This window comes from Diabrotica undecimpunctata, chromosome 4 (genome assembly GCF_040954645.1).
Source record: "Diabrotica undecimpunctata isolate CICGRU chromosome 4, icDiaUnde3, whole genome shotgun sequence".
Taxonomy (NCBI): domain Eukaryota; kingdom Metazoa; phylum Arthropoda; class Insecta; order Coleoptera; family Chrysomelidae; genus Diabrotica; species Diabrotica undecimpunctata.
Genome location: NC_092806.1, coordinates 162,295,013 through 162,310,485, shown reverse-complemented (window position 1 = coordinate 162,310,485; position 15,473 = coordinate 162,295,013). Strand labels below are relative to the sequence as shown.

General features: G+C 33.2%; 1 protein-coding gene across 5 annotated transcripts in view; it reads left to right on the top strand.

The window, feature by feature from the left end:
- The window catches only part of LOC140440390 (peptidoglycan-recognition protein SC1a/b-like), a 60,890-nt gene extending 46,696 nt beyond the window's left edge, over positions 1–14,194 (top strand). For 2 of the 5 annotated variants that reach the window (XM_072530863.1, XM_072530860.1), the window contains exon 3: positions 13,248–13,458. In XM_072530863.1, the coding sequence (XP_072386964.1) occupies positions 13,248–13,325 (78 nt within the window). In that variant the 3' untranslated portion in view covers positions 13,326–13,458. Of the gene's footprint in view, positions 1–9,350; positions 10,171–13,247 lie in introns of those variants that run through there. The other 3 variants (XM_072530859.1, XM_072530861.1, XM_072530862.1) reach the window with 3 other exon arrangements.
- The last annotated feature ends 1,279 nt before the right edge of the window (positions 14,195–15,473 follow it).

Below are 15,473 nucleotides of genomic sequence, written 5' to 3'. Positions count from 1 at the left end.
CAATAACAGGATAATCCGGTGAAACAGAACAACATACATACATAGCAAATTACTATGACCTATTTTGATAAATTTTTACAGCTTTTAATCTTTATAGCCACACGAAAAACAAGTGAGATATGCACAAATAACAGCTTAGTGTCGAATATTAGTTCAAATACATAAAAATATCTTTATTCGCGAAAGATACGAGAGCTACATTAAAACTTATATACAGGGTTGCGAAAAGTCAAGGCAACATTTTTTAAATAAACTAAAAACTACGTAATTGTAAAAATAATAAGCATAATTCAAGAAAAATTACTACATATAAATTTGGTTTTTAAATAAAAAAATGATGTTTTTGAAAAATTTGTTGTTAAAAGATATTATTTATAATTATAATACATAAATATTTAAATTACCTATTATTTCATGAACTTTTCTACTACTAATAATAAGAGAAAAGTAAAATTTTGCAGAATAAATATTCATTTTAAATTGTTTAAAAAAATTATTTAGTTAAATAAACAATTCACACGTTAATTAATCGATTTCTTCAATCTATGCAACGAGGTACCCCAAATTAAAAAAAAATCATATTTTTTAGTTGGATATAACCGGAGATAATGCGACTTTTATAAATTTGAAGTTGTGAATTTTTTGCCTAGGATAATCGCGAGATGGATTGAGTAGGTCTGCGGTTATCACAGCCATTCCCAAGCCCGAATTAAATGCGGAGGGTGATTGGCAAGGTTAGCAACCTACTATTCGTAAAAACGTACTTTTTAAAGAAATAATGTACAGCCTCGGATAGACAGGAGAAATAAGGACAAGCGAAGAGTATCCAAAACCCAGATTAGAATTACTACATGGAATATCAGATTGCTCTACTCAAGGGACCAAGAAATAACCTAAGTGCTGAAAAAGAAAGAAATAGACATTTGTGCTCAATAGAAAACAAAAAAGAAAGGAAGAGAACAATCAAAATTAGGCAAAATATACTAATTTACAGTGGAGTAGCAAAAAAAACTTACTAATACACCAAAAGTACCAAAATCACGTCAAAGAGTGGCAATATATATCAGAAAGGATTGTAACAGCAAAGTTGAGAATGGAGAAAATAACAAGCCTCAAACAACAAGGGAAACGTTTTATGACGAATTACAATAAGTAGTAGATCAAGTCAGAGGAAGATGATAATATTTGAGTATTTTAACGCTCAAGACAAGTACCCGGAATTAAGCATAAATATAACGAGAATGTTCAAAACGAAAGTGAAGAACTGATGATAAACACGAATAACGAAACAACACTTACACAGAAAAAGAATATCAGAGAAGAATAAAATATTAGATAATGATAACATCGAGGAAAGCTGGGAAAAACTCAAAAATAACATAATTGAAGAAGCAACAGAACCACTTGGAGAGAGGAAAGTATCAACACTAACATATCAAAAAAGAACACCTCATGGTTTAGAGAGGAAGTAAGGACAAAATGTGAAAAAAAAAAGAAGAAAGCCTTTTTACAATACAGAACACAACAAACACAATAGGCATATAACCACTATAAACGAATCAGAAATGAAACGAATACTTTGGTTAGACAAATAAAAAGGGAACACTGGCAGAGCTTCTCAAAACAGATGGAACACGACTTCTACGGAACACAAAAAGAAATATCGAGAATGATCAGAGGACAAAGAAAAAAGATAAACAAACTAATAAAAACTAAATACACTGGGATTTAGTTTTTTAGCAAATAAATTGAAACACGGGCGGACTATTTTTGAACCAACAGCACCAGAGATGATGACAAACAAAAAAAAATAATAAATAAAATAAAGAAGAAAATAAATAAAGAAATAATAATAATTAATAATAATTTTGAGGAGAAAGAGTTAAAGAAATCATTAAGGAAATTAAAAAATAGAAAATCACCAAGCGAGAACAAAATACCGAACGAACTCCTAAAGTACGGAGGACAAGATCTGACCAAACAACTATTAAAACCAATCCTTCTTCTTCTTCTTCTAATGGCGCTACAACCCTTTGTGAGTCTTGGCCTGCTTAATAATGTTCTTCCATTCTGCCCTGTCGGATACTTTCCTTAGCCACTGCCTGATGTTCATGGTTTTAAAATCCCTCTCTCCCTGTTTCCTTGGGGCTTCCATCTCTGGATTACTTTTACAGTTCGATTATCTGGCATTCTTTCTAGGTGACCAAGCCAGTTTAGTATTTGTGACTTTAGAAATCTAACAATATCTACGCTCTGCATTAGTTCATCCAGCTCGTGGTTCACTTTAATTCTCCACGAACCATCGCTGCATTGGGTTGGTCCAAATATCTTCCTTAGTATTATGCGCTCAAATATTCTCAATTGATTTTCATCAGTGGTTGAGAGGGTCCACGTTTCACATCCATATGTGACCACTGGTCTAATTACTGTTTTGTAGATTCTAAGCTTAGACTCACGATTCAGTAACTTACTTTTCATTAAGTCTTTGTATGCATAAAAGCACTTTATGCATACAAAGTGCTTTTATTTCTTGACTGATGTTGTTGTTGTCATTTATTATTGAGCCTAGATAGGGAAAAGTGGAGGCAGATTTGTAGGTGTGGTTGTCTACCATCAGATTCTCATGTTGATTCGATTTTGTGCACTCCATATATTTTGTTTTGCTTTCATTATATATATATATATATATATATATATATATATATATATATATATATAATATATATATATATATATATATATAATATATATGTAATATATATATAAAGACCAAACGTAGCAGCTTCTCGTTTCAGTTCTATAACCTTTTCACTTAATTCCCTTTTATTGCAGCTTATTATGGCAACATCATCCGCATATGCGCATATTTGTATTGGTCTTGTATTAATACAGCCGTTTATATTCAGTTTTCTAACAACAGCTTCTAAAGTTAGATTAAAAAGTGTTATTGATGAGGCATCACTCCATTTCAATATCAAAGGCCTGCGTCATATCTCCATCTATTCTCACCATAGCTTTGGAACCCTCCAAAGTCATTCGTATAAGTATTTTAAATTAAAACCAATCCAAAAAATAATAAAACAAAACAGAATTCCTCAAGCATTAAGATTAAGCACCCTAATACCTCTTTTCAAAAACGGAGACAAATCAAAAATGATGACTTCGTTTTCTATAACAAGTGGGCAGATTTTTGGTTGTGTGCATATTTTCATATACTTCGTTTTGTTGGCTACATACTACATGGCAATGCTACATACTCTCGTATAGCATTTTCCGTTCTCCCAACAATATTGATATCATCAGCATAGGCCAGGATTTGCACTGATTTATTATATATTGAACCTTATGGTTGTGATTTATGACATACGTATTACTTGCGTTTAAAGACAGAAAATTTTAGTTACTTTAGCTAAGATTGAGCCAAAAGGAGATCGATCATTTGTTCCATAGCGAAAAAAAAACTACTCGAACTGCCGCATCATCGAAGCACATTCTTTACACTCGTCTATTTAACTCAAGCATTTTTGTAGCTACATGCGCATAGTGAATCCCTACAAGATCTAATTTTTGTAATATACTATATACTAACTCTAACTTAGATTAAAATTGGGTGTTAAAAATATTAATCCTTGTAGTAGTGGTAAATGCATTAACAAAACTGACACGTTTGGTTATTAACTGTGGTGAGGTAAGTGCATATCATTCATATTTGTTAACTACCATAATTTTAATATTGTTTATTTATGTCGCTGATAAGCGACATGCAAAAATAAAATCACTTACAGAGTCATGCGTGGATTGGTTATAAGATAAACTATTTAATGTATTTTTTTACGTTTAAAAATCTTAGACAAAAGTTTTATTAAAAAATCCTTATGAAATGTATATAATTAAAATACCATTTCGGGATACATCACAGAATGTTTTCGAACTAAAAAGTTCATTATCAGTGTGATGTTACCAGGTATTATATATAAATGAGTCAAGCCACTAAATATCTGTGTAAAAATCCTTCTTCTTCTTCAAGTGCCATCTCCGCGGCGGAGGTCGGCAATCGTCATAGCTATTCGGACTTTTGAGACGGCTGCTCTGAAAAGTTCATTATTTGATGTACATCCGTACCACTCTCTCAGGTTGCGCAGCCATGACATTCTACGCCTCCCTATGCTTCTCTTTCCTTGGATCTTTCCCTGCATAATCAGTTGGAGCAAGGTGTATTTCTCTCCACGTGAAATATGTCCTAGATATTCTAATTTTCTTGTTTTTATTGAATTACACTAAAATCCTTAGATTGAAAAATAAAAATCCTTAGAAAGTTACAAAATATTACACTGATGACGTACTTTTTAGTCCGAAAACTGTGATGTATCCCGAAAGGCTATTTTAATTATATACCTTTTATAAAGGATTTTTCATTTTCCTTGTGGACTTTTAGACAACTTTTATAGAAATACCCATTAACTAAAAAACATTTTGAACAACACACCATGATATATTTTGTCTAAAACTAAATATATTATTGAGCAAGAAAGAACAACGATTTGTTTGAAATCGTGATGACTGTTTAAATCCTTACTTGAATCTTATATACTAAAACGCTAAGCCCTTTTCTTGTCCACCACTTTACTCAAAAACCATATTAGATAATTAAAATATTTTTTCGGAATATTATTAGTATTACGTATGAGATTGTCAAGATATACTTTTGGTACAAAAATTCACTTCCGGTTTTGGGATGACCGGAAGTTAAAATTTACTTTTAACTTTAAGTTTTAGACCCCACAATGTATATATGAATCGAAAGGTCTCGTCGAGACGAATCTAAATATGTACTTCCGGTTGCGATCCGACACCGGAAGTGACCCGAAACGCGCATAAAACGTCAAGATAGAGCAAATCTGACACCGGATTCGTGATCAGCATGCAAAATTAACTGCTAAATGATATCCATGTCGACATTTGATGAACTAAAAATTGCATTCCGGTTTTGAGGTCGACTTCCATAATCACTTTTTTTTTACTTGCATTATTAATGATGAATGTTATGTATATTCTTGCTTATATTGTTTGTATTGATCTCTTAGTTTTTCTCGCAAAATAAAAATTTCATTTAAAAAACTCGATGTCGAGTTGGTCCGCTAGTGGAAACTAAAAACTTTATAAAAACACAAAATTGATATTCTTTATAAATAATCTTGAAATTAAAACAGACCATAGAAAAAGAAAAATGAAGAAACTATACAAAACAATATAGTCCAGATAATAGGTATATAAGATGATCCCGCGACTTTGATCAGGCTAGGTATTTGACAATTTTTTTGTGGACTTCGATAACCAAAACCTCTGTTTCCTGCAGTGGGGTCGGTGGATTTTTTAAATTATTCACAATTTAAGGCCCAAAAAGCACCATTTTAAGAACTTTCGTCTACCAGTAAAATGTAAAGTAGTTTGAACGGATTTGGAGGTAATTATTTGATAAAACACGTTTAAAGATTAACCCAGTTACTCCTTCTATAGAATAGAATAGAAAGATGATTTATTGCCACTAAAAATTGTACAATTTTATGGACAAAGCTAACAAAAAGTACAAAAAAAATAAGAATAACAATTAAAATTTATTAATTATTTATAAATTAAATTACATAAATCGTCAACCTAACAAAAAAAAAAAGATAATCAAATTTACAATCAAAATTTACATTGCAAAATTTAACTAAAATGCAAATTGCATAATAAAACTTCACGAACTATTTTACGAATAAGCTTAAGTTGCTGCATATGATACCCAAATACATATAAAAATACTTTAGTTGCTTGTATCTAAACGTACGGTAATTTCTTCTGAATAATATCGCTGTCCCGGTGGAACATTGACGTATTATAACTGCATATTTATCGAAATTTAGTTTATGTCGTCATTGGATCCAAACTTAGTTACCCCATTCGTCAAATCACTATCAGACGTGTTGTTCAGCTTTTAGCCACCAGAGAGCAGATGCGTCATATTTGAAAAATCAGCCGATCTCGGAGAAACAATGACAGAATGTATAGTTGTGCTTCGATAGGTCGAGTGTGTACTTGTACCTACGGTGCTACATTGACGCAATTGTATTTTATGTTATTGTTGCTCTAAGGTTTTTTCACAAATACGCGGAAACATTGACGTAACTGTATTCTGCATAATTTTTCATCTGGATTTCTCCTTATTGTGAGGCAACATTGATATAAGTGCATTTTATGTAAGTAAAATATGCACCAAGATCTCCAAACACCAACACTTGGTAATGCTCTCTTAGTCAAGAAGGAAAAAAAACAAAGGAATGTGGATAATTGGTTGAAAGAAAAGACGAAATGACTAAAGAATTCTAAACAGGGGTATACTTCTAGAACAGAATATCCTGTAGCTGCTAAAAAAATGGGACCTGTGTGAACTAACAAATGTCGTTTAAAATGTCCAAATAGGGTATCTGAAGAGCTGAGAGAGACGCAGTTTAAAGAGTATTGGGCATTAGGGTCCTTGCAAAGACAGCGAGATATTTCGGCTTCTTGTATTCAGCCACCTGAGTTGATCTACCGACGTACTTCTACATCAAAAACCATTCCCAGAAATACAAATTGTACATTTTTCATTACAGTCACGGGAAAACAAAAACGGGTACGTAAAACGTTTCTCATTTATACTTTTGGAATAACAGAAAGAGCTATTCCCTCTATAATTAAAGCAGTTTCAAGTGAAAAAGCTACTATTATACCAGAAGATAAACGTGGAAAGCACGAGAGTCACAAGAAAATAATTGACACAATTTTAGATTCTGTTCGTAGCCATATAAATTCAATTCCACGAATTGAAAGTCACTATCTTTGAAGTGATTCTTCGAGGCAATACATAGATGGTGGTTTATCTATTGCGGAACTTTACCGGAACTATATAACGAAACAAAAAGAAGCAAAAAAAGAAGAGTCAGCAACCTACGATTGTTATTCTCGTTATTATCTGCTTCTTAGTGGTCCACTTCTTCTCCACCCATACAACATTCATCTGGTTTACCACACTAGCTTTACTCCGAGAAAAAAAAGGAGTACCCCATCCTTCGAAGAGACGCAAGCCTAAACAAGGTTAAAACTCTGGCTCCGTATAACCTTTTTCAAAAACAATGTACAGTAAAACCTCCCTTAACCGAAACCTTTTTAACCGAAACATAGTTTAACCGAAACGGCTGACAGTTTCAATAATTTCGTCAATAAAAAGTAAATGTTTGTCGCAAAACGTAAACACTTCCGTTAATTTCACTCACCAATTGATGTCTATGTGTGTTGGGAAATCACAAAAACCAAGAGCTCTAAAAGATATTTCCGAAAAGGCATTTTAAGGTAAGAAGCCAAAAAAGTTCATGAATGTCGACCACTTTATTTTTAGAATGGTTTGAAAATGGATTCGTCTCAAGTGTAAAATCCTTTTTAAAATCAAAAAATCTTCTCATCAAAGCATTGTTGCTTGTTGACAATGCGCCCTCACCCTCAAAATCTACAAAATGGTGACAATTATCAGATTTTTGCCACCGAATGTCACAAGCTTAATCCAGCCGTTAGACCAGGGAGTCATAGAAACATTCAAGAGACATTATAGAGAAGCATTCTTAGACATCTGTTATTACGGGAGACGAATTAATTCAAAAGTGTTCCCGAAATTCTCATATCTTTAGCAATAAAACATTTTTATTGGTGAGCTGAGTCGTGGGCCAAGATCAAATCTTCAACTTTCGAAAAATGCTGGAACAAACTTTTTGATAAGATTTTGATTGACGATCCTGAAGAAGAAAATGGTAAGAAAACGACAGAAGAAATTAAAGCTTTCATTAAAAATTTGCCGGGACATGACGAAATTAACTAAGAAGAGATACGTGACTGGTTAGCAGCTGATGACTCAGAACGTGAATTCATCGACCAGGACATCATTGGTATGGTTCTTTATCAAGACAACCTGAGCATATCAGATGATGAAGATGACGACCCAAGAGGCAACAGGTAGCACAAGACCGTCGACGAGATTTTCAATGCTTTAGAGGAAAGAATTTTATACAGTAGGCCTAATTAGTTGGGGACACGAGTAGATTCTTAATTTTTGTTATCATTACATAAAGTTTTGTCCTTTTCAGATTGCTTTGTCCTACCGATGGAGGGAGAGAGAAACATCGTTATCAAACGAAAACGCAAAAGAAATAGCAGATTTCTTTAAAAAAGCATGTTAAACTTGTTCATTTTCCTTAATTTTATTACTTTATTTTGGATTTACTTATTAGAAAACATTACGAAATCAACTCATAGTATTTTTAATACCAATACTTTGATCAAGGATATTATAAAAAACAATGTTATTTTTAACCGAAATTCTTGTTATCCGAAACGGCTTCCCCCCCCCCCCAAGTATTTCGGTTAACGGAGGTTTTACTGTATTTTAAACTAGTTAAACTCATGGATCCAATAATGAACACTAAAATAAAATAATGTATTGTAGAAGTAAAACGATTAATTTTGTTTCTGGTGGATATTGTGTTAATTATATTGCACTTTTTTCCTTAAATTATTCGAAAAGTCCATCTTTAACGAGCTGTAACTTACTCAGTTTACACGCAAATGACTTCTTGTAGCGCTCATTTTAAAGGCCTTTTTATGAACTATAAAAAACTTTGTATTATTACCCCCAAAAAAATTAAACTTTTGTTTATAATTTGACGTTGAAGACATACATAAAATTCGCTGTTTTTAATCATAAATAGCTCTAACAGTATTGACTTTCTGTAAAACTCTATAGAAGAAAAGATGCTTAGAATTTAATCCTCTATCGATTCCCGATTATTTTGAGCAAAAGAATTTCCACCCTTGAGAAAGGATGGAAATTACCCCTGGGGTGGAAGCACATATCGGCGTTATATAAATATTGTTATTTGAGTACTTCCCATCACCTCGCCAAATTTCAAATAAATCGGTTCAATCCGATTGAAAAGTGAGTAGCCCGAGTGACTGATGAAGTTGTCTCTTGTCGATAACCCAAATATTTGAATTGTGTCCCTTGTGCCACTTTAAGTTGGGGTTTCGGTTTATGGCCATCATCTTGGTATTAGTCGGAATTAGTTTCAGCTTGGTACTGTGGTTAGTTTGTTTAGTTTATTTATTAACTTGAGTGATTTTGTTTTTGTATACCCCACGTGAAGATTATTGATAGCACATATCAGGTTTTAGAATACAGCTCGCGCTATCATGCATTTTCAAATCGAGTATAGCACTCAATAGTTTTAATAACCAAATTATTAATATTCACTATTATTATTAACTAAGTATTTTCTTTTCAGACATAGACTTCGTCTACAATACCTACAATCCATACCGAGTAAACGAAAAACTACCACCAAAAATCAAGGAATCTTACAAGAAAGCAATAACATGGACGTGCTGTTCTATTATCGTGATTATAGTGATGTGTGCAACACTGATATTTATAAAACTATTACTGTTACGGACCCATAAAGAAATTTTTGGTGTTTCCAACAGAAGTGTCGAAAACAAAATGTTTAATAGCGCTCCCAATGTCTTTTGTAGGCATCAGTGGGGAGGTGTGCCTCCCAAGAACCCGACACCGTTTACATTTCCTATAGAGTTGGTGGTGATCAAAGAAACTGGCGGTAGGTTTTGTGAGATTGAAGAGGTCTGCAAGGAGTTGACGCTGAAAATACAGACATTGCATATGACGACGATGAACTATAGTGACATCGGTTATAATTTTCTCGTTGGGGGAGATGGTAACATATACGTGGGAAGAGGATTCGGCGTTCAGAATGTAAACATGCGGAGAAGTATAGACATAGCAATCCATGGTAACTTTTATTTTGATCAATACTACGATTATATGCAGAACGTTACGAAAATTATTTTAGACACTGGCGTAGAACTGGGTTATTTGGCTCAGAACTACAGTTTAGTGTGCCATAATCAAACGGAGTTGGGAATCGTCAGCCCAGGGCGAAATGTATATAAAGTAGTGAGTAATTGGACTGACTATCACTATGATAGTAACACATATTTTAATAAGCAATTATGACGTTTTCTTGTACATATTTAATAATAAAGAAATGTGTTAAGTGTATTTTTGTAAATAAATTAATATAAGTAGTATTCGATTGTATTTTAAGAACACCATTTTTTCATTTAGCCATTCTTAGTTTGTCACGCAATATCCTGGCTATAATCCTGGCAAATTTGCCATTTGTACATCTCATTTAATTTTTTTTTTAATTCAGACTTTTTTTCATATCAAAGGCAGGCAAAAATATTAAAGATGTTAAACGTAGATACAGAAAAAAGCACAAAAAAAGAAAAAAATCGTAATGATGTATTACTAATATGACATAAAAACCAATAAAAATTATTATAATTATATACATTTTGAAGTATATATATATATATATATATATATATATATATATATATATATATATATATATATATGTCAAACAGTCTTTTGAACATTGAGTCACCAGTTGAGTCATAGGTCTTTGAGAGTGTATCCACACATATAGGCCGATGACTCAACAATTAAGTCATGTAACTAACCCAATATTACAATCTAAATTTAGATTATTGTGAACAATATTGTGGTTCCATCACACGTTGGTATTCCAGGTAACTAAAAAGCCGATCAAGCAGCAAAACAACATGTTCTCTTAATGTAACAACAGACATTCAAACATCATCAGATCTAAAAAGAACACTCAAACATAAACTAATGGACCTTTGAAATGATCATTGGAAAAGAAGCATTACCACAGTATATTGCTTAGAATAAAGCAATATACTCTGGCAATACCAAGTTCTACAACCAAATATTTTCTACCACCAGCTCCCACCAATAAAATGAAAGGACAAATCTATCATTCGAAGATTGAGAATAGGGCACACACGCCTTACACATGGACACCTAATGAATTCCAGTAATCAGACATACATATTCCAGACATACTTATCTCAAACAGCAGCAACTATGAAAATGTATTAAACTTTTTAAAAAACTCAAAGTTATACAATTTAATTTAAAACAAAATGGATTATAAAAAACGTACCTATTGTAACTAATTTGTAACCAATGTAAAGTATTAACCATGTAAACAAGAATGTAAATTGTGCCTGTGTCAATGACCATTGGCTGTTGAGACACATATTTTCGAAATAAAAAAAAGATTTAAAATCTATTTTAGACTATAACATAAAATGATATAAGAAAATGGTGTACTAAGTTTTGTCATAATGTAAAATAGAAAACAAAATCTGTTAACAAAATCTGTTATAGAAATTAGAACATGTCCTATTTTGATACCAATTATTAGTACACACGCATGCGCAGGCGTTTTTTCTTGCTTGTCTGAATTAAAAGAAATGTTGCAATGGAAGCAGCAAATAATAGGAGAATGTTCTCATCTATCATAAATATATATGTTTTTGTTAAAGCAAAGGTAAAGAACGGCTTTCGCAATCGCTCTATGCTGGAGCGATTGCGAAAGCCGTTCTGATGAAGCCTATTAGGCCGAAATACGTATAAGCGAATGCGCAAGCGCCCTGTACGTGAAATCAAATCTTAACTGTCTTTTCCTTTCAATTTTTATACCTTGAAACTCGTTAAAAAAATCATATAACGTACAGCAACGTATGAGGTATCAGTGGAAATAGAATATGATTACTACTCTACATGGATCTCCTCTGATCATATACCCGCTCTTTAAAAATATACCATTCTTACAGTATGGCCAAACCAACAAATATTCACTATAATATACAAGATGATTTACTACTATACATGGATCTCCTCTGATCATACACCCGCTCTTTAAAAATATAGCAACAACGGAGATACGATGCAATACCGTTTTAGCGATGTCTTCGCGTTTGTTTTTTGTGATAACATATTCATTAGCCCATCCTCTTTCATTTACCGCTTTATATGTAGTAATTGAGCCAATAACAACGAATATACGATATAGTGTTGTTTTGGCAATGTTTGATTTTATTGTTATCATATTCAATATCCCATAAGTCAAAATCGGAACAATAGCAACGGGGATACAATATAGTGCCGTTTTAGCAATGTTTTGCGTTTGTTTTTTGTCTTAACATATTCGTTACCAAAATCACAGCAACTGAAATGGATTTCATGAGAAGAAGCTGCAGAGTGACAAAAATGGATCGCGTCAGAAATGAGGAGATAAAACGAAGAATGGCAGTAGAACAAGTCATACTCAGTTAAATCGAAGAAAAACGTTTAATTTGGTATGGACATGTGAGAAGAACAGATCATACAAGGTGGATAGCAAAGATTTCGGATTGGAGCCCAATAGGAAGGAGGAAAAGAGGTAGACCCGAAGATCATGAAGGGATGAAGTGGACGAGGCCATGGAAAGACGAGACCTTAGAGATGGAGAATGGCAGAACAGAAAGGACTGGAGACGTTGGCTGAAAGAAGGAAGGCGGCGACAGCTGTAAAAATCCTTATATAGATAGATATTCGTTATCACCTCACCTTTCCATCGATACCTTGCACGTTGTTGTACGTTGAGCCGTTTAGACGTTACAAGCTTAGTGTCCTTTTGGCAATGCCGCCATCTTTGTTTTTTGTGTTAACATATTTCCTCTCCCCTTTCCGATGATACCTCACACGTCACGATCCGACGAGCCGTTTTCGCCCACCACAAAAAGATCAAAAAATAACCAGAATGGACCTTAGCGATTTCTTATGGGATTTAACTTGGGGAAATACGCAGAACTGTTGTTGCCATTTTACTGGCATTTTCGTCTCTAACGACTGGAGTAATAGGAAATTGTCATAGGACAACTTTTTGCATGTTATTTGTAAAATAATTAAACAATTTACTTATTGTCATATTATTACAGGTTGTAAATAAATGGAAATTAAAAAAAAAATATTTAAGTTGCTACCTCACTTGTGTTTAATACTTGTTCCCACGTGGGAAGGTCACGTGGGCAATAAACCTCGCTTATTAGAAAGAGATTCAAGGACTGCGTTGCATCATTTTTCTCTGTCGCACTGGGGGAACGAGTTTAGATTGCAGCGCGCAACCTAGGTATTATAAGTCTATGACAATATATCTCTCATTTTTTTAACAGAACAATGTTTTTCGTGTTAATTGCATTAGATTGTACATGAATATTATTTTAATTATTGTTTTTATTGTTTGTTACAGAAAAAACTTTCAAGCAACGTCGCAAAAAATGCCCTACCTTCCAAATCACCTGCTGGAAAGAACGAAAAATTAAGTTAGAATCCATCCTGAAGATCAGTTTTTTTCTGATAATTTTATCCTCCTGTCTACTTGTATATTTGTTAGGTATCTCTTCAATAAACAAAAATCAAGGTCCACCGCCAGATACATGTTATGGCCATACATTAGGCAACTATAGTGTGTATTACAGAGATGATTACCACGGTGTTCCCCCTACGAACAGAATTTTTCAGCCACTTCCTTTAGGACTTGTGGTGATAAAACACACCGACACAATAACGTGTAATAGCCTGAAGAACTGTTCGAAGATCGTTCGGTCTTTGCAGGACTCCGATATGAACAGCCATGGGCTTTATGACTTATCCGAGAACTTCCTAATAGCGGTAGATGGAAGTATTTACGTGGCAAGGGGTTGGGACGTCAAAAACGGCTATCCGATCGTCAGCATCACCATAAGCTTTATAGGAAACTTCAATAGCGATCTGGTAACGGCTGATATGGTGACAAGCCTAACACTTTTATTAAGGCAAGGTGTAGAATTATCAAAGTTAGCTCCAGATTATATCATCGTAGGTGAAAATCAAACAGCGGTTAGTGTCAGTCCTGGAAGTCATGTATTTGAAATTCTTCAAGAATTCTGCCATTATAGGGATATAGATTTAATATCTAAGATGGCATATGATCTGTTATCAGCCATTTTTATTACAGTGTTTAAGAAAACCTCATTTTATAGTTCACAAAATCAAAAATCCTGTATAGAGTAGATTTTTTAAAAATTATTTGTAGATTTAAGCCTAAATGTATATATTACCCATTTCCAATGCATTCTTTATTGTTAACAACTACATTTTTATGACCTATTATTGTTTTTTCTTGTTCTTTCAAAAAATATGATCTTGTCAACATTTTTTTTTTCACTTTTTTCCATAATTTGCTCAGTGGTACAAAACGCATAAAAATTGTTTACGAAATAATTACTAAAAATACATCAATTAAAAAGAAACAAGAATATCACAATAAGATCCAGGAAAACAAAGACATCTATAAACTTTTATACAAAGTACAGGTTTGGTCAAGAACATGCTTTGGAGAAGCATTACATTAGCAAAGAAATAAAAAAATTTCTATCAAGAAGTGAAGAGAAACAGACAAACAAATAACACGCAAACAATTTTTTGTAGGAATAAAGAAGGGCTGATCCTTGGAAATACTGCAGAGAAATTAGACAGATGGGCACAATATTTTGAAGAACTGGTAAAAAATTAAGAACATATGCAAACAGATGAGGCAATGGGCCAATCAGAGGATAATGATGAGGAGTACGTAGAGGAACCAACAGAACAGGAAATAAAGGAAACGATAAAATGGCTTAAAACGGTAAAAGCGCAGGCCCGATAATTAGGGATGCGACATCCGTAAAATAACATCGATGTTGAGCATCGATGGTAACATCGAACCTGAACATTGGTAGTAACGATATATCGAAAAGAAAACATCAACGTTATTGAAACATCGATATTTTTACAAATGTTGAATAATGCGAAAATAATAAGTTAAATAAGTATTATATAACAGTTTTGATAGCAGCTTTCCTTTTATCCTGTTTCTTTGCTGGGATTTAGCGGGAAATTTCAGTAAGCGTGTCATATAAATTACTACCCAGTGAAAGCAGTAGTTGTATATACAGTTGAAACAACATACAGTTGTTTCTAGTGGGAATATTAAGAACATCTACATGCGCATTCTTTTGGCTAAGATTTTATTTAATGTGCAACAGACACTGCGTATATACACAAGGTAAAGCTATAATTTTAAAAGCTATAAAGCGGTCTCTACAGAGTGCTTTATAACCGAGCCCACAGGTAATACCAACATAGTTTCTTCGTTGTCCAAACAAAGAAAGAAAATACGAGAAAATATAAGTTAGATGAGAATAAAAAATAAGATACTAAGATAAGCTGTAAAAATATTGCACGTAAAAGTCACTTGTATAAGATTCCAGAAAAGGAAAAGTTGACGGGAAAAGTTTTTATAAGTATTTTTACAGAAATTTGATAATCAAGAGTGTCAAATTCAGATGGATGTTAGCTTACATAGAAAGTAGTGTCATCAACAAATAAAACACTACTAACTCCCTCATTTTGAGAGTATACTAGGTCATTGATATAAATTTGACGGACACCATAC